This window comes from Cryptomeria japonica, chromosome 10 (assembly GCF_030272615.1).
Source record: "Cryptomeria japonica chromosome 10, Sugi_1.0, whole genome shotgun sequence".
In the NCBI taxonomy this organism is placed as follows: Eukaryota; Viridiplantae; Streptophyta; class Pinopsida; order Cupressales; family Cupressaceae; genus Cryptomeria; species Cryptomeria japonica.
This window is the reverse complement of record NC_081414.1, coordinates 191,260,703-191,285,991: the sequence shown is the minus strand read 5'-3', so window position 1 is coordinate 191,285,991 and position 25,289 is coordinate 191,260,703. Positions and strand designations below refer to the sequence as shown.

The 25,289-nt window shown below is 32.7% G+C and overlaps 1 protein-coding gene across 1 annotated transcript in view; it reads right to left on the bottom strand.

Annotated features, from left to right (window-relative positions):
* Window positions 1–2,256: 2,256 nt before the first annotated feature.
* LOC131079188 (probable E3 ubiquitin-protein ligase ARI8) overlaps window positions 2,257–25,289 on the bottom strand; it is a 47,842-nt gene continuing 24,809 nt past the window's right edge. The window contains exon 2 of the mRNA XM_058017093.2: window positions 2,257–3,316. Within this exon, the coding sequence (XP_057873076.2) occupies window positions 2,257–3,316 (1,060 nt within the window). The remainder of the gene's footprint in view (window positions 3,317–25,289) is intronic.

Genomic DNA, 25,289 nt, shown 5'->3' with positions numbered 1-25,289 from the left:
CTCGAATGAAAGTTGATGTTTACATCTAAACTCCTATCTAGGAGATTAGTTAATTTTCTAGGTTTCATAGTGTTAAGATTAGTTTCTAAGAAATTTTCAATGGTAATTGGATTAATGATAATTGTATTCGAATTAAAACATAAACTAATATGAGGTATGAAATGCTGATGTATATTCATCTTCACAATGATAATTTTCTCAGATTTGTTTGGCATAGTTTCACAAATTCTAATAAATTTACCTATTTTGTTACCAATTTTGGTAATTGATTCTAAGCTAGCAAGTTCTATTGGTAAATTCCTAAGACAAATAGCTTTTTCTACTACAAAGTTTTCTAGGTGTAAAGGATTGAACAAAGGCATCCAATTGGTTACAAAAAAGGATTCATGCCTGAATTTTAAATTAAAACTATCTAATACTACCTTTTTGGTTTCTGAATTTTTACAATCTATTAGGAAGAAGAAATCTATGAGGGCGGTGATACTTACCTCACATGGGAGCATTGCTTCTAGGGCTTCTGTGATGTCCAGTAAACTCGCTCCAATTCCTTTCCAGCGCACAATAAGACCTGCTTCTGCAAAATAGTTCTGATTCTGTGCTATAGATTTGATTTCTAGGATTACTTTGTTAGATTCATAATTAGAAATTGTCCTATCTCTATTATGATCAAATAAATGCTTACTATTTCGCCTATGTGGCGGTGTATAAACAGAGTTAGATACCTTTAATTGTTCACCTTTCGTGAGATTGGGTTTATGGACTGGATGCTTACCAGCCAATCGACGGTGAGGGGGAGAGTAATACCTGTCTTTATGTGTATGAGGCTCTGAAGAATGATCCTCAATATTCTCCCCAGCCGCAGCATACCCTGATCCGATACTTAGGGTTTTCGAAAAGGAAGGGGGGGTGTGAACTGGATTTGATCCAGTTAGCTTAGTGCGTTTGTGATTCTCATCCCTGAAGTTTCCCTTCCTTCCCAAAACCCCATTGCGAATGTGGGGGGGAGAATAAGAGCTGATGTTTGGAGAGATCTTCTCTAATCTCAGTGTATCAAAAGAATTACTTAGAGGAATCTCCACTCTCTCCACAAAATGTGATCTTACCTTCTTCTTGCTTTTTACCTCTTGCCACTCATATTCTCTCAACCTAGCAACCCCGGGATCCGCCTGGGCCACTGAAAAACCCCCTCTCCCCAAGGCAGAATGGGGATCATTGGATTGCTTAGCCGGTTCAGCTCTGGGTTTTAGGGCCCCCACAATCCCGAGGTTGCTTGAATTCTGCAGTGCATACTTTGTTTTGGCAAAATGAATCAACTGTCTATCTAAATCCTTTACAGTGAAGACTTTTGGAAGCCGAGTAGTAGTGCGTTTTTCAGATTTCTTGTCCGTGCAAACCCTAGATCCCAGGGTAGGCTTATTTACCAAGGGAAAAATCCCTTTTGAATCTCTGCTTTCTTCCAAGCTTTTCTGTTTTTGCTTGGCAATAAAAGCTTTAAGATGATCGTAGTTAGGGCTTGGGGAACTCACATTTTTTTGACGGCAATCCACAGCTCGGTGTCCATATAACCAACAATTAAAACAGTAGCCAGAATAACCTGTATCGCTGGTATCCTCTTTCGAAGCCTTGCTTTGTTCATAAAACCCGGCGTCAGTATACCTTAATTTTTTTAAGACGGTTTTCCGCGGTTTAATTCTTGGTTTCGCTGTCTGCCAAAATTTGCCTGTTTTCGGATCCATTTTTTTTCCATATTTTATGGATTTTACTAATACAAATTAAATTAAAAAAATTGTTGAATAAAAACTGCTATCAATTTGAATTATTATAGGTATTAATATACAATCTTGAAAACTCTTGGCAATTTTTAAAAAGATCTCTTCAAATTTTGTAAACCCTTGATATTAGCTACCTGCTCATGATAATGATTGTTAACAGAATGTTTACATCTTATTCATTTCCTTGGCTTTCAGTTGAAATGCATCACTAGGAGGATTTTGCAAGAAATATGCCCAATGTCAATCTACGTAATTTAATGTCAGACCTTTAATTTAATTTATTAAATATTTTGGCAGACTTCTCGTTTACAAATTCATTTTCAAATTACTTGCCTTTCACAGTTTGCAATTTATTTTGATCGTATTTCTACACCATTAATATTATTGAAATCAGATGAAACTCAAATCAAGTCATGCTCACTGCTCCTATCCATGAAGTGAATGGTCATATATTTCCATTTCATTCTCTCTCTACTACATCATCTTAACTATCATAATACCAATCACAGGCATAATGAGCATCATGGTCGAACCAATTGCCAAGGCAGAACCAGCAAAACTCAAAGCAACATGGAAATACACAAGTCATATGCCTGCAACCTCCACCTTTCTCAATGGCAGAATTACACTTGGGGCAACGCTTTGTGTTAACCAACTTCCAGTTTTCTGTTTTCCCAAAATCATTGTTCTCCAACATACTCTTTTTTGCAATCTCACAATCTACTGGACCATGAGCTTCCTCTAAACAGTTCCAACAAAACTCATAACAGCATTCACAAGTAACCTCATATGACCCTGACCCACTTCCATGATTACCCACTTCAACAGCATACTCACAACCAGGGGCTGGACACCATTTGATTGTTTTCTTGCTTTCAACATACGACCTAACAAGGTACTGTCTGTACATTTTCAGATAACGTTCCTCACAAGAAACCAATAAAGAAAGCACCATTTCTTGACCTAGAGAACATTTACAAAATGGTTCAAGGCATTTCAGTCTCAGACATCTTGCTCCTGCTTGATCTATTATTTCTTGAATCCAGTTTAGCCAACACCCAATACAAAAATAATGCTCACAAGTGCCTCCTCTCATTCCATTGATGCTAAAACTATCACCGCAAACACCACATTCCATCACTGAATTTGGATCAACCTCTGAAACCCTAGTTTTGAATAGCCCTAAATCTCTTCTTATGTCCTCCTCCTTCACAAGCCACTCATCAATCACCCTCTGGAAATCCCACCCAAAGTGAAGCAAAAGAATAACAGCCTCATCTCTAGAGATGGATAGGATGGAGCAAACACTTACCATTCCCTCTTCTTGGCGCTGGCATATATCTTCCTCCTTCACAACAGTATATATATTTATCTTCTTCTCATGATGCTCCTGCTCAAAGAAATCAGTTACCTGGTTTTCATCTTCAAGTTCATCACTATCACAAAAATATTTATCAGAAGTATATTCTTCATCTTCTCCCTGGTTATGATGAAGATCGTCTTTGCCATCCATATTTTCAATCACCAGCGCAAACTCACCCACACTATAAAAACAGAGACAAAATACATTTATTGAAGCAAGATCTCACTAAATTTATAGACCATTTTTTTAAAAAAAACTAAATGGACGACATGTATTTCTAAAGATAGAATTAGCTATTTTTTTACTTCGCCTAATAATACCTTGGGGTCACGGCTTATGGTAAAGCTAAAATAAGACAAGAACGTATTTTTAATAAATATTAATAAAAAAAATTAAGTGGGTAAAAAGCTAAGAATTTTAGTGTAAACAGAAGTTACAGCAATAAAAATAGTAGTCAAAATTATAAATTTTGGGTGCATCTTTTCTTATTATACTTGTATTTAGTATATCCTAAATATACGTAAAGAAATATTAATATAAAATAACTATATAATTTTAAAACGAATGTTATTAATATAAATTAATATGTTTATTTTTAAAAGAGTTATTTAAAATATATTTTAAAAAAATATTTTGAAGGTGGTTATCATTTTTTTTAAATTTGATTTAATTTTTTTTAATTGTGATTAATTTTTTTAGGAGTTTGTATTGTGTAGATGAGACTTGAATATCAATGCTTCTACACAATTCTTTTTTCACATAATACATCTCTTGCTTTATGGAGTAAAGAGATCGAAAAACAAGACATATATATTATTTATTTATTTTTAAAAAAACTAAGAAAAATCTTTTATATAAATAAAAATAAAATAAATAATGTACGTAAAATAAAAATTAATAAAATGATCTTTAAAAGATTTTACAAACTCTATATATAACACAAATTTATTAACTACAAACCTAAAAAATAACTTTTCATGTATTTAGTGTATCTCTAAGAAAAATCTTTTATATAAATAAAAATAAAATAAATAATGTACATAAAATAAAAATTAATAAAATTATCTGTAAAGGATTTTATAAAATCTATATATAACACAAATTTATTAACTTCAAACCTAAAAAATAATTTTCATGTATTTAGTTTATCTATATTAATTTTATTTTACATATATTGTTTAATTTTAATTCAAGAACCATTTTATTCTATTATATTATTTTTATTTGAAAAAGTATTTCTATATAAATTTAAATTTTACTTCTTAAAAAATTACTTACAAATTTTTATTTCAAAAAAAACTTGAACTTTAGAAAGATTACAAGTTCAAATTCTACAAAAGAGTAGGGTATGGATATGTAGCTTTATCGACTTTGACCCATTAATGATAAAAAAAAATTAAAAAATTAAAAACTAAATAAAAAATTAATTCTTTAAAGTATATATCAACTATATTTTAAATTTAATGAAATTCTTTTAAGTATATATCAACTATATTTTAATTTTTTTTTCATTAAATTTACCATTATCATTATAAAATATCTCTCAACAAAATTATAATTAAAAAATTAAATTAAATAATTAATAAAATATAACAGTTAAATATGTAAGATACTTCAACATTCAAGAAAATTTATTAAATTCAAAATGAATTTAGGCGATCAGGTTGAACAGTCTGTTTGATTAAGAGAGAAAAAATGTAGGCAGGCAAAAAATTGAATGTTTCGGGTCAAATTAGTGGTTCTATTTGGTGAGCGATTGATCAGGAATTGGAATAATGATTGCAGCAAAAAATTCCATTTTTCAGATGCAAAATAATTTAAGACTCATTTTTATATTTTAAATATTTTATATCACGAGTCTTATCTAGCCTCTTATGTTAATTAATTAAAAATAATAATAATTAATTAGATTACCCATTTAGCTAATTAAGTAGTTTACCTTGACATTTATCTATATATCGCTCTTTTTTTTTACTTTTATTTAAAACTTCTATAATCTTAAACAAAATTAACTTTAAATCTTATTCATCTAATAACTAAATTAATCTTAATCATTCATCCCCAACTACCAACCACTTAAATAATTATAATTCATATCATCAATCCTTAATCAAATTAATCTAGCTATTCATACCCAACTACCTTGTATCCAAACTCAAGTCAACTTTGAATATTATCCATTTTACTAAAATCAATATTATCCCTCTATTCGCCAGATACTATTATTAATTTCCAACTCCCTCTTAGATTCAAATAGAAAATAATAATCCTTCAATTATAGTCTTTCATTTCAAATGAATCTCAACTCATCATTTCTCTCATCCCCGCTCTATAAATCCATTACAATCCTCAACTAAAAGAGAGAGAAAATCCTCAATGTGTATATACATATTTACACATTGAGGACTCTACAAGAGGAATTTGACATCAAAACACATCAAGAGCATATCCAATAACACAAGGTTCCTATTGGATTTTTATTTCCATTTCAATTTGTATCCCTTGCTTTCTCAATCAAAGGTAGTGGTAAGAATTGAAGTAGGATTCAGTCTTGTTTACATTTCCTCATTTATTCCTAGTGGTAGGAATTGAAGTGGGATTCAATTTGTATCCCTTTATTTCTCAATCAAAGGTAGTGGTAGGAATTGTAATAGTATTCAATTTTGTATCCCGTTCTTTCTCAATCAAAGGTAGTGGTAGCACTTGAAGTAGGATCCAATTTTGTTTATATTTTCTCAATCAATGTTGACTATTGTTTATTCACATAATAAAATCAATCTTAAACCTCTATTCACCAAATGCTAGTGTTTATTTTCATCTCCCTCCAAGATTCAAATTCAAAATATAAATATATATATATATATTATTCAGTTATAACCATTTATTTCAAATGAATCTCAACTCACCATTTCTCTCAACCAACTCTATAAACCCATTACCATCCTCAACAAAAAGAGAGAAGATTCTTTATGTAAATACATGTTTACATACTGAGGACCCCACAAGAAAAAATTGTATCCAAAAACATCAAGAGCACTTTCAATCACCCAAGTTTTTTATTGGATTTTGTATTTCCATTTGTTTTTGTATCCCTTGCTTTCTCAATCAAAGGTAGATATAGGCATTGAAGTAGGAATCGATTTTGTCTACTTTTCATTGTTCATTCCTTCATTTTACTACATTACACCTTCTATGGAGAGAAAAATATTGAGTCCTAGAGAAAAAATAATAGCATAAACATCTGAAAAAGTCATATATAATTCCTACATCTTAAACCCTCAATATATAGACTCATTGAGGCCTAGAAAACCACCAAAAGACAATACAATGGACCCAAACAAGGTCTCAAAATATTAGGGTAAGAATTATCACTACCCACTCAAGTGATTATCCTAAGACATAAAATGTAACTCCCCAGACAAGCATCTTTAATTCCCATTACACAAGTTAGAATATGAAACTCCTAATTGGTCCCTCATGGAGAACTAATTGCATTTGATGCCCAAATGGAAATTAAAAATTCTCTTACAAGTCTAAATCATGTAGACCCTATTCAATGCCCCATTACAAATAATATTTCCAAGTCCCCAAAGAGTAATACAAAAGGTTTACATATGTGCCCATCTTCATATGGCCTTCCTGTTAAGGATATAGCTTCATTTGGATTGAAGAAAGTAATATATAATGACATTGAACGAAGGGTCATGTCCCCATAGGGTCATGACTCTACATGGCATAAGTCACGTAGAAGTCATGCCCCTACATGGGCATGAGTCTTCATCCTTTTATTTATAGGCATCGACACTTGTTGTGAACTAAAACCAATAACCGTGGCAGTTTCACGAACCAGCTAGCTATCAATATTATCATAGAAGATTAATAGTTAGAGTTATATATATATACACATCGGAGGTAAAACATATTCATTGCAGTGATCTTATTAAAGTCTATCCTCACTACATATTACCAAACTATTGTATTCTCTATCTCTGATCTAAATTCCTTAACATGGTATCTGAGCCAATTTCGTAGAGAAATAATAAAATAGTGACATCTCTTTTCTAAAAAAATTCATACCTGCACTCAGAATCAAAGGAAAAACAATCATGGTGAACAATGTTAGAGTGGAGGATAGACTCGAAGGCGCATCCAACTTTGTCTCATGGAGAATTCGAATAACAGCTATTCTTCAAGAACTCAAACTAGATACATACATAGAAGAAGATACTAAGATGCCTAAAGACGAGCCAGAGAAAACAACCTAGAAAAAACACAACAAAAAGGCTAAGAAAATCATAATTGATGTTGTTAAAGATCACATTCTCCCAACCATCTCAGAACTAACTACAGCTTGTGATATGTTCAAGACCATTCAAAATTCATGTGAAATAAATAATGAAAGCAGCTTATTCACTTTAAAACAACAATTAATGCATATCTACATGAACAAAGGAGAAACAATCACATCCTATTTCAGGAGGATTTCAGAATTAAAAGACCCATTGTCAACTATTGGGAATAATATAGATGATATGGAGCTATCTCTAATAGCACTTAAGGGATTACCATCCAGTTGGGAATCTTTTATTCAAGGCATTAGTGCTCGTCCGACACTACCAAAATTCGATCAACCCAAGAATGATTGTACTCAAGAAGAATCTCGACTAATCACAAGAGGATTGGGTCCAAACAAAGGGGGAGAAATTCGAGAACTACATGCTAACACAAGCAAAAAAGGGAAGAAAAGGAAGTTCAAACGGAAGAGAAGAAATAATCAAAAAAGAAAAGACTTGTCCAAGATTCAATGCTACAAGTGTGATAAATTTGGACACACTCACAAGTTTTGCCCAGAAAGAAAGAAAGCTCAAGCAACCATAGCTGAAGTCAAGGAAGTAGAGAATCCTCTATTTTCCTTATCCTTATCAAGCGAACTAAACTCAAACAAACATATGTGGATAATTGACAGTGGAGCATCTAGACACATAACTGCCTTTAGAGATCAATATGAAACCTTTGAAGGCCACTGAACTGAAGAAGTTACAATAGGAGACAAATCTACCTATCCAGTGAAAGGAATTGGAACTTGCTCAATTCAATTAATAACGGGAGTTAAATTACAATTGAAAGATGTTCTCTTTGTACCAGGTATCAAAAGGAATTTGGTCTCTATTTCAGGATTAGTTGATCAAGGATATCGTGTCACCTTCCATGAAAATAAAGTTCTACTCTGGCCTAAAAACTCTAACATAAAGAATGTTGTTCCTATAGGATCTAGAGATGGTAGTTTATACAAATTATGTAATACTCAAAAACAAGCACTAAATCATGAAGTATCAAACTCTAATGAAATTTGGCATAGAAGATTAGGACATCTTCGATTTAGTGCCCTACCTTCTTTAGGAAAAATTACCATAGGATTACCCAATCTAAAATCTGATCATATTGGAACTTTTAAAGGATTTTCTCTAGGGAAGAACTCAAAGGGGTCCTTTCCCTCAAGTGAACACAAATCAAAAGTTGTACTAGAACTTGTCCACACTGATTTGTGTAGTCCAATGTCATTACCATCACTAGGGGGATTCTTGTATTACGTAATATTTCTTGATGATTACTCTAGGAAAACTTGGATCTATTTCATAAAACTCAAAGAATTGAATGAAGTGTTATTGAAATTTAAAGGATTTAAGGCCCTAGTGGAAAATCAAAATGGGAAGAAAATAAAGACTCTAAGATCAAATAATGGGGGTGCATATATCTTTGAAAATTTTTAAGGATTTTTGCATTTCTGTTGGGATTAAGAGGGAGTTTACTATACCTTATAATCCTCAACAAAATGGAGTTGCGGAAAGAAAAATCAGAACCATCATCAAAGCTGCTAAAGCCATGATGCATGATCAAAATCTACATATCTCATTTTGGACTGAAGCCTCAAATATAGATGTGTACATTCAAAATAGATACCTCATTCAATCCTAGAGAATATAACACCTGAAGAAGCCTTTACAAGAAATAAACCAGATTTAAGCCATCTCAGAATCTTTGGTTGTCACGTGTATATTCACATTCATAAAGAAAAGAGAACCAAACTAGGACCCTCTGGGAAGAAAGGCATATTTGTTGGCTACAATGAAACCACTAAAGGATACAGAGTCTATATTCCAGGACGAAGATCAATCGAAATCAGTAGAGATGTCAAATTTAAAGAAGATGTTGCTTATAAACTATCTCTAAGTACAGAAGATTATCTAACTGCAGAATCAGATGAAAATCCTACAATTAAAAATCAGAGGGAGAATAGCATAGAAAATCATGAACTTCAATCACCTAATTTCAAGAATGATGAAAATCGTAACAACAAGAAAATACCACTATGGGAAAGAAAGATGATTGAAGAAAATAATGTGGAACCCGATGAAATCTTCAAAGAGAATTAGAAAACAAGAAGTCAATCATGCTATGTTGCACTCATGACCGAACTTACAAAATCTGAACCATTAAATGTTGAAGAGGCTTTAACATGTCAAGCTTGGAAAGATGCAATGATTGAGGAATACCAATCTATTTTAAAAAATGATGTCTGGGACATTGTACCTATACCAAAAAACAAATCAGTTGTCTCATCAAAGTGGTTATTCAAAATCAAATATGCACCAGATGGTAGTATTGAAAAACACAAAGTCAAATTCGTTGCCAGGGGGTTCTCTCAAAAGGTTGGAATTGATTACGAAGAGACATTTGCTCCAGTTGCCCGATATACTTCTATAAGAACCATCATTGCCATTGTAGCTTCCAAAGGATGGAAGATAGACCAAATGGACATGAAGAGCGCATTTTTGAATGGTGTTATTGAGGAAGAAGAATATATAGAACAACCTGAAGGATTTGCAACATATGATAGAAATATCTATGTGTGTAGACTAAAAAAAGCTCTCTATGGCCTTAAGAAAGCTCCCAGGGCATGGTACGGAAGGAGATATAGTTATCTCTCCAAACTAGGATATTCCAAAAATGAAGCAGACTCTATATCGGATGGTGACATGTTAATACTTGTTCTCTATGTTGATGACTTGTTGATAACAAGAGAAGATCACCTCATTTCAAAATGCAAACAAGATCTTGTGGTTGAATTCGATATGAAGGATCTAGGTCTACTGCACTATTTTTTGAGCCTAGAAGTATGGAAAAAAGAGAATTATATTTTCCTGAATCAAGGAAAATACACCATTGATATCCTGGCCAGATTTGGTATGATAGATTGTAAGCCTCTATCCATTCCAATAGAAACAAATATTCATAAGCTCAAAAGTGAAGCAACAGATTCATAACCTAAAGATCCTACATACTATGGACAAATTATTGGATCTCTTATGTACCTCGTAAACACTCGCCTTGATATTTGTTATGCTACCAATGTGTTAAGTCATTTCATGTGCGAACCTAATAAGATTCACCTAATGGCTGCTAAGCATATTCTGAGATACTTGCAGGGAACTATTGGACTTAGCCTGAAGTATAAAAATGTTGAGATACAACTCCAAGGGTATTCTGATTCTGACTAGGCAGGAAGTTCCATTGATCATAAAAGTACAACGGGGTGTTTCTTTAGTCTTGGATCAGCTATGATATCCTGGTTTAGCATAAAACAGTCAGTAGTTGCTTAGAGTTCCACTGAAACCGAATATATGCTTTCCTCCATGGGAGCAAGTGAGGTAGTATGGCTAAGGAAATTGCTAGTTGTACTGTTTGGAAAGCCCCTAAACCCCACTGTGATTCACTGTGATAATCAAAGTTGCATCAAACTTTCTGTAAATCCGGTTTTTCATAATCAATCCAAGCATATAGAAATCTCATACTATTACATAAGAGATATGGTAGACAAAGATGTCATCAAATTGACCTACATCAGCATTGAAGATTAAAGTGCCAACATATTCACCAAACCTCTTACAAAGTTGAAAGTGGAGTACTTTAGAGGTAAACTTGGTATGACTAAATTATAATGGAAATTTCTAATATTAATCTTAATCATATGTAATTGATATATTCATGAATATCTTGAATACAATATTGCAAGTATGTGTTATGTCATGGAAGGCGGTGATCTTTCATGTGATATAAGTGTAAGATCGCTATTGTAAGGTAACGACTTTCACAATAGCTTGATCTGTTATCAAGATTGAGTACATTAAGCTGTTGTCCCAGAATGTGCTGGAAATATTGATACTAAATTTGCTATGATGAGTTATTGAATTGTTCTCATTTAATTGATTGTTCCAAAATATGTCAGAAATTATGATAACAATCATATCATGATTGACTACATTAATTTGTTGTCTTGGAATGTGTCGGATATCATAATACTAAAATTATTTCACCTATGATAATGACAATGTTACAATTGTCACTAGAATCAAGGTCATAATCTGATAAGACTTGAAGTAGTTGTTGGCCTAGAGTGTTGGATATCAAATAATCCATATCTCTCTAAGATATGAAGTATTTCACTAGTAAGTGTTACTGAGTGAATGATCATGTCAAATGAATGTGTATATCTAGAATGTTGTTCCTTAAAACTTAATTATGAAATTCAATCCTCTTTTGCTAAGAGGGAGTGTTAAGGATATAGCTTCATTTGGATTGAAGAAAGTAATATATAACGACATTGAACGAAGAGTCATGACTCTAAGCCACGTAGAAGTCGTGCCCCTACGTGGACATGACTCTTCATCCTTTTATTTATAGGCATCGACACTTGCTGTGAACTAAAACCAATAACCGTAACAGTTTCATGAACCAGCAAGCTGTCGATATTATCATAAAAGATTAATAGTTAGAGTTATATATATATATATATATATATATATACACATCGGAGGTAAAACATATTCATTGCAGTGATCTTATTAATTCTATCCTCACTACATATTACCAAACTATTGTATTCTCTATCTCTGATCTAAATTCCTTAACACTTCCCATTTTCCAATTCCATGAACTCTGGACATTAATATATAAATAATCATTTATATGAGAAATTAAATTTTATGATATCCATGTGGTGAATAATACACTTAATACTAACATTCTCCCACTTGATGGTCACTTTTTAAAAGCATGTGGGGCTTCAAAAAAATGAACTTAAGTATTAGAAATAGAATGTTTATAATCTTAACTATCTCATTTGTGCTCATGAGACCAACACAACAACTTGCAACATCCATCAAGAGATTGTCATCTAAATCGCAACATTCTTATGTATTAGAAAATAGGATTTATATTTTACAACAAAAAAAAAACATTTTAATGATTGTGTTACTATTAAAATGTTTGGTTACTTTTCTGTTAGTTGAGATTTATTTTTCTATAGAGTAGTTTGAATAGGTTAAATAGTATTATCATGTTTTATAAGAATTTGCATAATGTTGTGTAATGCATCCTAAACAACTAAATATTATTAAATTATTGATGTTATTGATTATGCTATTATGGATTAATATATTTTTAACATTCTTCTTTACCATTTCTCAACATGGTATCAAAGCATTTAATTATTCAAAAAATCCACCTAAATGAGTTGTAGACTATAGAAGTTGAGGATCAACCATAGGAGCCAAGAATCATCTGCAAGCAAAACACCTATCACACAGAAGAGATCAAGCAAAAAATGTATGTATTATAAAAACCAGAGAATTCTATATTATTGCACAAAAGAATTGAAGATTCAGTATTGAAGGTATGATTACAATAAATGAATTACTTGCTTTATAGGAAGCAAGAGATACCCTAATCCTAAAATTAGAAGAATTAAAGCAATGCAAAGTAGGAGCTAAATTAAGATCAACTACAAGCTAAAAAAAGCTAACTAGAAGTGCCTCTAAGTGAACTTAGACTAAAAAGAATGACACCTAGATAAAATAAAGCACCTAAGTTTAGCTTATGTGAAAAAGAAATTAAAGGGCCTAATTAATAAATAATTAGATGATTGTCATAAAATTACTCCAACACCCCCCCCCCCCCCCCCCTCCCTTAAGATTAACTTAGGGATAAGCTAAAGAGCTAATGATGAATGCAAAATGCATGCATGAATGAGTCTCAGCAACAAGACCTGATTAGGTACTCAATTACAAACCAATTAAAGCAATGCAACTCACACCAATGAGGTCTCTCTAAATGGAGAAAAGGAGAAAACCCACATGGGAAAAAACCCCTTTCCAAAACTGAGAGATGTAATAAAATGAAAAAGGTACTACATGTGACTGAGATGAAGGCCTCCAAGTGGCCCCACAATTATAGAATCGGTCACAAAAGTACAATAAATATGCCCCCATAAGAGAGAGAAGAAGAAACAATGTATCCCCCACCCCATAATGAAGAAGCTCCAATATTTTTGATTAGCAGTGATAACTAGGGCGTCGACCCTTTACATAGTCAAAGACTATCAATAATACAATTGCAACAAAAAAATCTTACAATTCAACAATAACCCAGACCCAACTCAAGGAGGGGAAGGGACACCTATACTAGGAGGGGTTTGGGGGGGGAATTTCCCCCTTCGCCTATGACAAACAATAGTCCAGGTAATATTGTCCTTGGGACCAACAAGAGAGTGATTAAGTGGTAAGGTCCCTGCTTGGATACCATCAGAAGGTTCGAGGGAGTGCAGCAGCCGGCTGCTACAAAACAACAATAGGATGTTGCAGAGGAGTGGCTTCAGGAGTAGAAGAAGAAGATGTGGAGTAGAGCTGCAAGTCAAAGCCGACAAGACTTGAATCCAAAGTTAGAGCCACAAGAGTTGGGACTTCACGGACATCAACAACATTATTCTCGTGAGAGGAATTAACCAAAACATGAAGTAACTTCAATGTTAAAGATGAAAGCTTGAGGATGTATGTTGATGGAGATCTAAGAACGGAAAAACATAATCCTCCCCTTAGGAGGAAATAGGTCAATTGGAGATAGGAGGATATATGTTGATGGAGATCCAAGAATGGAAAAAACACATTCCTCCCCTTAGGAAGAAACAGGTTAAGTGGAGATAGGACAAGCCACTCCCATAAACTAGAAGATGTAGGAATCCAAATCCAAATATATGATGATGTCTTTGAAAACTACTCATGTGTCGCCAAGTCCTTGGATGATGAAAATGCCACAAACCAATTAGGTACATTCCCAATCACAATAGGTGATTGTAAACGTATAAAAATGACCATATTCCTAAATGAATATTTAATGTTCATTTTATTCTCATTCCTTTATTTTAGTTAAATCTAATTTAATTAAATCACCACATTCTTCTATTTAATTAAATAAATTATTCTATTTATTTATTTAAATTCACTTAAGCCCTTTATATCATTTGATTGAATAAATCATTTTATTTAATTAAACCCCTTCTCTCTACTTTTAATTAAATAGTTTACCCCAATTAAATAAATCTAATTTATTTAAATCTCCAATTTACAACCAAATTGAAATAAAGGAATTTATTTTAATTAATCCTTTATCCTCCACCCACTTGTATTTTCCTACAAATGCAAGTTGCACAACTATTTTAAATAAATAAATTATTTATTTAAAATCCTATTTATCCTCACCCACTTGAAACCTTTAATGGTTTCCCTTAAAGTCTTCAAACTTAATGGCGTCCTTCTAGAGTCGTCTTAAGCTTTTAATGGTTTCCCTTAAAGTCTTCAAACTTAATGGCTTCTTTCTAGAGTCTTCTTACGCCTTTAATGGTTTCCCTCAAATTCTTCAAGCATTTAAAGCTTTATCTTCCTTTTTCTCATGTAAATAAATTAAGATTTATTTAAATCCAAAATTCACATTCACATTTAAATAAATTAATATTTATTTAAATATTTATCCAAATGCAAATTACACCATTTAATTGAAATAAATGATTTTATTTTAATTGAAAATCCCAAAATTCCTCCCACTTGCATTCTCCTACAAAATCCACTTGCATGCCTAAATCCCTTCTAAGTTCTTCTAATTCCTTCTAATTAGCCTAATCCTATCCTAGTCATTGTCACATTCCTAAATAAAAGGAAGTCACTTCTCAAAAACCTCCAAAGTCTTCAATAACCATTAAAGGCTTTGTCTTCAAATGGTTAACCTCTAAAGTCTTCCAAACCATTAAAGGCTCTTACATAACCATTTATGGTTAACTCACCTTTTACCTTTGGTTAGAGACTTTCCTCTAACTTAACCATCCTTTTGACTCATGGGTCTCTTCAAATCATTTATTTCATTAACTAAGGTAGCCATTTAACCCTTGCACATTCATTTATCCCTTGGATAAAAGGAATATCCATTAACCTAACCCTAACCCAACCCCCTAGGGTAACCATCATGTCCCCTCAAGCATTTAATACTTCCTACCTCTCCTCTCAAGCAGTCTTATGTTGACAATTGCCACCATTTCATTGGTGAAAATTGCAAACATGGATTGATAACTTTCAATCTTGACCCTTGATAACTCCTCCAATCTTGACCCTCCATTGCCCTATTTTCACTACAAATAGAGCTCTCCTTCCTCCATTTCAAAGATCATCCAAGCTTTTAGTATCTCATTTATGCTCAATTTTATCAATACGTTTAGCCTCTCTTTGCAATAGGAATTAATCTAATATAGCATTTTAGAATATTTCCTTTATCATTAGCTTAAATCATTAACTAGTATATCATGTTAGGATAGTATTTATACTAACCTTGTCATCTTATAATCTAGTTTAAATCATTTGTAGAATCATGCATAAATAGGATGCATTCATGTTAAAATCAATCAAAAGCATCCCTCGTTCTTGCATTAGTCATCCCTAAGTCACTTTGCTTAGTGATTTGAGAGCAAAGGAATTGGTTGAGGGACCTTGTGAGATAGAGAACCATGGAACCTACCTTGGGAAGTTGAGTCATTCTTCATGACTCCATAACTTGCACTAAGAAGTCCTGTGGGTGTGTGGACAAGCCTCTTTGAACATAATTTTCACATTTTAAGTTTCATCGCCCTGCTTTTCCCGCATACATTTCTGGCGCCCACCGTGAGGCTATACCCCATTAATCAAATCGGTTTTCGAATCTAACCACTTTTGCAGGTACTTGGGAAACAAGAATCAGCGCGTAGGGAACATCCCTTGGTGCATTTGGTTTACATTATAGCACATCCCGCTGACTGTTTAGCGTGTGGGATTCATTTGCTAGCGTGTGCAGACCATCACTTAGCGCATAGCCTTTTCAACAATTTTCCTGTAGGTCTCGACACGAGAACATGACAGACCAGCGCATTTGGAAAACATTTCAGCGCATCGGGTCTATCTGGTAGCGCATCTCTATTATCTTGTAGCACGTATAGTCTTTTCTGTAGCGCATCATAGACAGAAAACAAAAATTAAATTGTAACCGAGCTTAAATTTAGACTTGTAGAAGTCCACAAAATCCAAGATTTTTCTAACTGTTTTGATTGGTATTTTGCAAGATTTTGACAATTTCTTGCAGGTGGAGCTTAGTTTTATTTTTAGAATTACAAATAGTTTAAATTTTTACTAACTTAGTTAAGTTAGTTAAAATTTAGAGTTTTTAATTCTTGTTGGATAAAATTGAACTCACCTTATTTTGGGCTATAAAAAGATCCACAAAAACAGTCTTTCTTGCTTTTTCTAGGAGAAAAATTTTCACTTTGGGCTCTAAAAAGAACAAGACAATCTTTCCATTTCTGCAAACAAAAAGCTTTAAAAAAAGAACCTCACCATCCTTTGGTGCATAAAAGGATCAATTTTAAATTTTTGCAAGGAAAAAGAACCACACTTTAAATTTTTGTTCACAATTAAAGAGGGAAGATCTTCCCCTTTTGATCGATTTCTTTTGTTGACCAAACATCGAAGTTTTTCTTTGTTGACCATTATATATCAAATATATTTTTTTTAAAAAATCATTAAATTTACCATTATCATTATAAAATATCTCTCACCAAAATTATAATTAAAAAATTAAATTAAATAATTAATAAAATATAACAGTTAATTATGTAAGATACTTTGCGATTCATTCTTATATTTTAAATATTTTATATCACTAGTCTTATCTAGCCTCTTATGTTAATTAATTAAAAATAATAATAATTAATTAGATTACCCATTTAGCTAATTAAGTAGTTTACCCTGGCATTTATCTATATATCGCTTTTTTTTTTTCAACTTCTATAATCTTAACCAAAATTAACTTTACATCTTATTCATCTAATAACTAAATTAATCTTAATCATTCATCCCCAACTACCAACCACTTAAATAATTATAATTCATATCATCAATCCTTAATCAAATTAATCTTAAATCATAGACATCAATTTAATCGACCAAATCCTAGCTCTTCATACCCAACTACCTTGTATCCAAACTCAAGTCAACTTTGAATATTATCCATTTTACTAAAATCAATATTATCCCTCTATTCACCAGATACTATTGTTAATTTCCAACTCCCTCTTAGATTCAAATAGAAAATAATAATCCTTCAATTATAATCTTTCATTTCAAATGAATCTCAATTCATCATTTCTCTCATCCCCACTCTATAAATCCATTACAATCCTCAACTAAAAGAGAGAAAAATCCTTATGTACATACATGTTTCCACATTGAGGATTCTACAAGAGGAATTTGACATCAAAACACATCAAGAGCACATCCAATAACACAAGGTTCCTATTGGATTTTTATTTCCATGTCAATTTGTATCCCTTTCTTTCTCAATCAAAGGTAGTGGTACGAATTGAAGTAGGATTCAGTCTTGTTTACATTTCCTCATTTATTCCTAGTGGTAGGAATTAAAGTGGGATTCAATTTGTATCCCTTTATTTCTCAATCAAAGGTAGTGGTAGGAATTGTAATAGTATTCAATTTTGTATCGCGTTCTTTCTCAATCAAAGGTAAATACATACTGAGGATGCCACAAGCAAAAATTGTATCCAAAAACATCAAGAGCACATTCAATCACCCAAGTTTTGTATTGGATTTTGTATTTCCATTTGTTTTGTATCCCTTTCTTTCTCAATCAAAGGTAGCTATAGGCATTGAAGTAGGATTCGATTTTGGCTGCTTTTCATTATTCATTTCTTCATTTTACTACATCACACCTTCCATGGAGAGAAAAATATTGAGTCCTAGAGAAAAACTAGTAGCATAAACATCTGAAAAGGTAATATATAATTCCTACATCTTAAACCCTCAATATATAGACTCGTCGAGGCCTAGAAAACCACCAAAAGACAATACAATGGACCCAAACAAGGTCTCAAAATATTAGGGTAAGAATTATCAGTACCCACTCAAGTGAGTATCCTATGACATAAAATACAACTCCCCAGACAAGCATCTTTGACTCCCATTACACAAGTTAGAATATGTAACTCCTAATTGGTCCCTCATGTAGAACTAATTGCATTTGATGCCCAAATGGAAATTAAAAATTCTCTTACAATTCTAAATTATGTAGACCCTATTCAATGCCCCATTACAAATAATATTTCCAAGTACCCAAAGAGTAATAAAAGTGTTTACATATGTGCCCATCTTCATATGGGCTTCCTATTAAGGATATAGCTTCATTTGGATTGAAGCAAGTAATATATAACGACATTGAATTAAGGGTCATGAGTCTACATGGCATAAGCCACGTAGAAGTAATGCTCCTACATGTACATGACTCTTCATCCTTTTATGTATAGGCATCGACACTTGTTGTGAACTAAAACCAATAACTGTGGCAGTTTCAAGAACCAACAAGTTGTCCATATTATCATAGAAGATTAATAGTTAGAGTTATATATATATATACACACAAATCGAAGGTAAAACATATTCATTGCAGTGATCTTATTAAAGTCTATCCTCACTGCATATTACCAGACTACTGTATTCTCTATCTCTGATCTAAATTCCTTAACATGGTATCAGAGCCAAGTTGGTAGAGAAATAATGAAATAGTGACATCTCTTTTCTAAAAAAATTCAGACTTGCACTCGGAATCAAAGGAAAAACAATCATGGTGAATAGTGTTAGAGTGGAGGATAGAATCGAAGGCGCATCCAACTTCGTCTCATGGAGAATTCGAATAACAACAATTCTTCAAGAACTCGAACAAGATGCATACATAGAAGAAGATACTAAGATGCCCGAAGACGAGCTAGAGAAAACAACCTAGAAAAGACACAACAACAACAAGGCTAAGAAAATCATAATTGATGTTGTTAAAGATCACATTCTCCCAACCATCTCAAACTTAACTACAGCTTATGATACATTCAAGACCATTCAAAACTCATATGAAATAAATAATGCAAGCAGATTGCTCACTTTAAAACAGCAATTAATGCATATCTACATGAACAAAGGAGAAACAATCACATCCTATTTCATTGAGGATTTCAGAACTAAAAGACCAATTGTCAACTACTGGGAATAATATAGATGATATGGAGCTATCTCTAATAGCACTTAAGAGATTACCATCTAGTTGGGAATCCTTTATTCAAGGCATTAGTGCTTGTCCGACACTTCCAAAATTTGATCAACTCAAGAATGATTGTACTCAAGAAGAATCTCAACTAATCACAAGATGATTGGGTCCAAACAAAGGGGGAGAAATTCAAGCACTACATGCTAACACAAGCAACAAAGGGAAGAAAAGAAAGTTCAAATGGAAGAGAGAAAATAATCAAAAAATCAAAGACTTGTCCAAGATTCAATGCTACAAGTGTGATAAATTTGGACACACTCACAGGTTCTTCCCAGAAAGAAAGAAAGCCCAGGCAACCATAGCTGAAGTCAAGGAAGTAGAGAATCCTCTATTTTTCTTAGCCTTATCAAGTGAACTAAACTCAAACAAACATATGTGGATAATCGACAGTGGATTATATTGACACATAACTGCCTTTAGAGATCAATTCGAAACCTTTGAAGGCCACTCAACTGAAGAAGTTACAATAGGAGATAGTTCGACCTATCCAGTGAAAGGAATTGGGACCTGCTTAATTCAATTAAGAACGGGAGTTACATTACAATTGAAAGATATCCTGTTTGTACTAGGTATCAAAAGGAATTTTGTCTCTATTTAAGGACTAGATGATCAAGGATATCGTGTCACCTTCCATGAAGATAAAGTTCTCCTCTGGCCTAAAAACTCTAATATAAAGAATGATATTCCTATTGGATCTAGAGATGGTAGTTTATATAAATTATGTAATACTCACAAACAAGCACTAAATCATGAATTATCAAACTCTAATGAAATTTGGCATACAAGATTAGGACATCTTCGATTTAGTGCCCTACCTTCTATAGGAAAAATTACCATAGGATTACCCAATCTAAAATCTGATCATGTTGGAACTTGTAAAGGATGTGCTCTAGGGAAGAACTCAAAGGGATCCTTTCCCTCAAGTTAACACAAATCAAAAGTTGTACTAGAAATTGTCCACACCGATTTGTGTGGTCCAATGCCATTACCATCACTAGGGCGATTCTTGTATTATGTGATATTTATTGATGATTACTCTAGGAAAAGTTGGATCTATTTCATAAAACTCAAAGAATCAAATTAGGTGTTATTGAAATTTAAAAAATTTAAGGCCCTAGTGGAAAATAGAAATGGGAAGAAAATAGAGACTCTAAGATCAGATAATGCGATTGAATATATCTGTGAAAATTTTAAAGAATTCAGCATTTCTATTGGGATTAAGAGGGAGTGTATTATACCTTATAATCCTCAACAAAATGGAGTTGTAGAAAGAAAAAATAGAGCCATCATCGAAGCTACTAAAACCATGATGCATGATCAAAATATACATATCTCATTTTGGGCTAAACCCTCATATACAGCTATGTACATTCAAAACAGATGCCCTCATTCAATCCTAGAGAATATAACACTTGAAGAAGCCTTTACAGGAAATAAACCAGATTTAAGCCATCTAAGAATCTTTGGTTGCCACATGTATATTCACATTCCTAAAGAAAAGAGAACCAAACTAGAACCCTCCAGGAAGAAAGGCATATTTGTTGGCTATAGTGAAACCACTAAAGGATACAAAGTCTATATTCTAGGACGAAGATCTATTGAAATCAGTAGAGATGTCAAATTTGAAGAAGATGTTGCTTACAAACTATCTCTAAGTGCAGAAGATGATCTAACCACAGAATCAGATGAAAATCCTATAATTGGAAATCAGAGGGAGAATAGCATAGAAAATCATGAACTTCAATCACCTAATTTTGAGAATACTAAAAATCCTAACAAGAAAAGATCACTATGGGCAAAAAAGATGATTGAAGAAAATAATGTGGAACCCGATGAAATCTGCAAAGAGAATAAGAAAACAAGAAGTCAATCATGCTATGTTGCACTCATGACCAAACTTACAAAATCTGAACCATCAAATGTTGAAGAGGCTTAACATGTCAAGCTTGGAAAGACGCAATGATTGAGGAATACCAATCTATCTTAAAGAATGATGTCTGGGACATTGTACCTAGACCAAAAGACAAATCAGTTCTCTCATCAAAGTGGTTATTCAAAATCAAATATGCACCAAATGGTAGTATTGAAAATCACAAAGCCAGATTTGTTGCCAGGGGGTTCTCTCAAAAGGCTGGAGTTGATTACGAAAAGACATTTGCTCCAATTGCCCGATATACTTCTATAAGAACTATCATTGCCATTGCAGCTTCCAAAGGGTGGAAGATACACCAAACAGACGTGAATACTGCATTTTTGAATGGTGTTATTGAAGAAGAAGTATATATAGAACAACCTGAAGGATTTTCTACACATGATAGAAATAACTATGTGTTTAGACTAAAAAAAAGCTCTCTACGGTCTTAAGCAAGCTCCCAAGGCATGGTACGGAAGGATAGCTTGTTATCTCTCCAAACTAGGATATTCCAAAAATGAAGTAGACTCTAATATATACTTCAAAATATTGGATGGTGACATTTTAATACTTGTTCTCTATGTTGATGACTTGTTGATAACAGGAGAAGATCACCTCTTTGCAAAATGCAAACAAGATCTTGTGGTTCAATTCGATATGAAGGATCTAGGTCTACTGCACTATTTTCTGGTCTTAGAAGTATCGAAAAAAGAGAATTATATTTTCCTAAATAAAGGAAAATACACCACTGATAGCCTGACTAGATTTGGTATGACAAATTGTAAGCCTCTATCCATTCCAATAGAAACAAATCTTCATAAGCTAAAAAGTGAAGCAACAGATTCATAACCTACAGATCCTACATACTATAGACAAATTATTGGATCTCTTATGTACCTGGTAAACACTTGACCTGATATTTGTTATGCTACCAATGTGTTAAGTCATTTCATGTGCGAACCTAAGAAGATTCACCTAATGGCTGCTAAGCATATTCTGAGATACTTGCATGGCACTATTAGACTTGGTCTGAAGTATAAAAATGTTGAGATACAACTCCAAGGGTATTATGATTCCGACTGGGCAAGAAGTTCCATTGATCGTAAAAGTACAACGGGGTGTTGCTTTAGTCTTGGATCAGCTATCATATCCTGGTTTAGCAGAAAATAGTCAGCAGTTGCTCAGAGTTCCATTGAAGCCGAATATATGGCTGCCTCCACGGGAGCATGTGAGGCAGTATGGTTAAGGAAATTGCTAGTTGGACTGTTTGGGAAGCCCCTAAACCCCACTGTGATTCACTATGATAATCAAAGCTGTATCAAACTTTCTGTAAATCTTGTTTTTCATAATTGATCCAAGCATATAGAAATCCCATACCATTACATAAGAGATATGGTAGATAGACATGTCATCAAATTGACCTACATCGGCACTGAAGAGAAAAGTGTCGACATATTCACCAAACTTCTTGCAAAGGTTAAAGTGAAGTACTTTAGAGGTAAACTTCGTATTACTAAATTATAATGGAAATTTCTGATATTAATCTTAATCATATGTAATTGATATATTCATGAATATCTTGAATGCAATATTTAATGTATGTGTTATGTCATGGAAGGTGACGATCTTTCATGTGATGTAAGTGTAAGATCGCTATTGTAAGGTGACGACTTTCACAATAGCCTGATCTGTTATCAAGATTGACTACATTAAGTTTTTGTCCCAGAATGTGCCGGAAATCTTGATACTAAATTTTCTATGATGAGTTATTGAAGTTTTATCATTAAATGATTGTTCCAAAATATGTCATAAATTATGCTAGCAATCATATCATTATTGACTACATTAATTTGTTGTCTTGGAATGTGTCGAATATCATGATATTAAAATTATTTCACCTGTGATAATGACAATGTTACAATTGTCACTAGAATCAAGGTTGTAATCTGATAAGTCTTCAAGTAGTTGTTGTCCCAAAGTGTTGGATATCAAATAATCCATATATCTCTAAGATATAAAGTATTCCAATAGTAAGTGTTACTAAGTGAATGATCATGTCAAATGAATGTGTATATCTAGAATGTTGTTCCTTAAAACTTAATTATGAAATTCAATCCTCTTTTGCTAAGAGGGAGTGTTAAGGATATAGCTTCATTCTGATTGAAGCAAGTAATATATAACGACATTGAACGAAGCGTCATGTCCACATAGGGTCATGACTCTACATGGAAAAAGCCACGTATAAGTCATGCCCCTACGTGGACAGGACTCTTCATCCTTTTATTTATAGGCATCGACACTTGCTCATGTGAACTAAAACCAATAACCATGGCAGTTTCACGAACCAGCAAGCTATCGATATTATCATAGAAGATTAATATATATATATATATATATACACATCAGAGGTAAAACATATTCATTGCGGTGATCTTATTAAAGTCTATCCTCACTACATATTACCAGACTATTGTATTCTATATCTCTGATCTAAATTCCTTAACACTTCCCATTTTCCAAATCCATGAACTCTGGACATTAATATATAAATAATCATTTATATGAGAAATTAAATTTTATGATATCCATGTCGTGAATAATACACTTAATACTAACATTCTCCCACTTGATGGTCACTTTTTAAAAGTGTGTGGGGCTTTAAAAAATGAACTTGTATTAAAAATAGAATGTTTATAATCTTAACTATCTCATTTGTGCTCATGAGATCAACAAAACAACTTGCAACATCCATCAAGAGATTGTCATCTAAATCACAACATTCTTATCTATTAGAAAATAGGATCTATATTTTACAAAAAAAAATAAAAAATGTAATGATTGTGTTACTATCAAAATGTTTGGTTACTTTTGTGTTAGTTGAGATTTATTTTTCTATAGAGTAGTTTGAATAAGTTAAATAGTATTATCATGCTTTATAAGAATTTGCATAATGTTGTGTAATGCATCCTAAACCACTTAATATTATTAAATTCTTGATGTTATTGATTATGCTATTATGGATTAATATATTTTTAACATTCTTCTTTACCATTTCTCAACATGGTATCAAAGCATTTAATTATTCAAAAAATCTACTTAAATGAGTTGCAGACTATAGAAGCTAGGGATCAACCATAGGAGCCAAGAATCATCTGCAAGCAAAACACCTATCACACAAAAGAGATCAAGCAAAAAATATATGGTTTATAAAAACCAGAGAATTCTATATTATTGCACAAAAGAATTGAATATTCAGTATTGAAGCTATGATTACAATGAATGAATTACTTGTTTTATAGGAAGCAAGAGATACCCTAATCCTAAAATTTGAAGAACTAAAGCAATGCAAAGTAGAAGCTAAATTAAGATCGACTACAAGCTAAAAAAAAGCTAACTAGAAGTGCCTCTAAGTGAATTTAGACTAAAAAAGCATGCCACCTAGATAAAATAAAGCACCTAAGTTTGGCTTAAGTGAAAAAGCAATTAAAGGACCTAATTAATAAATAATTAGATGATTGTCCTAAAATTACTGAAGAGTGGTTTTTTAGGACCTAATTAAAGGACCATATCTCATTTTCCCAATTTTGACTTCGTATGACAAAGTTATGGGCAAAATACTGAAGAGTGGTTTTTTAGGGTATTAAGGTAAAAATTTAAGAAAAAAAACACTTTTAAATTTAGCTAAGAGGCTATTTTGGTGGGTCCACCAAATTTAGGCTTTGATGCC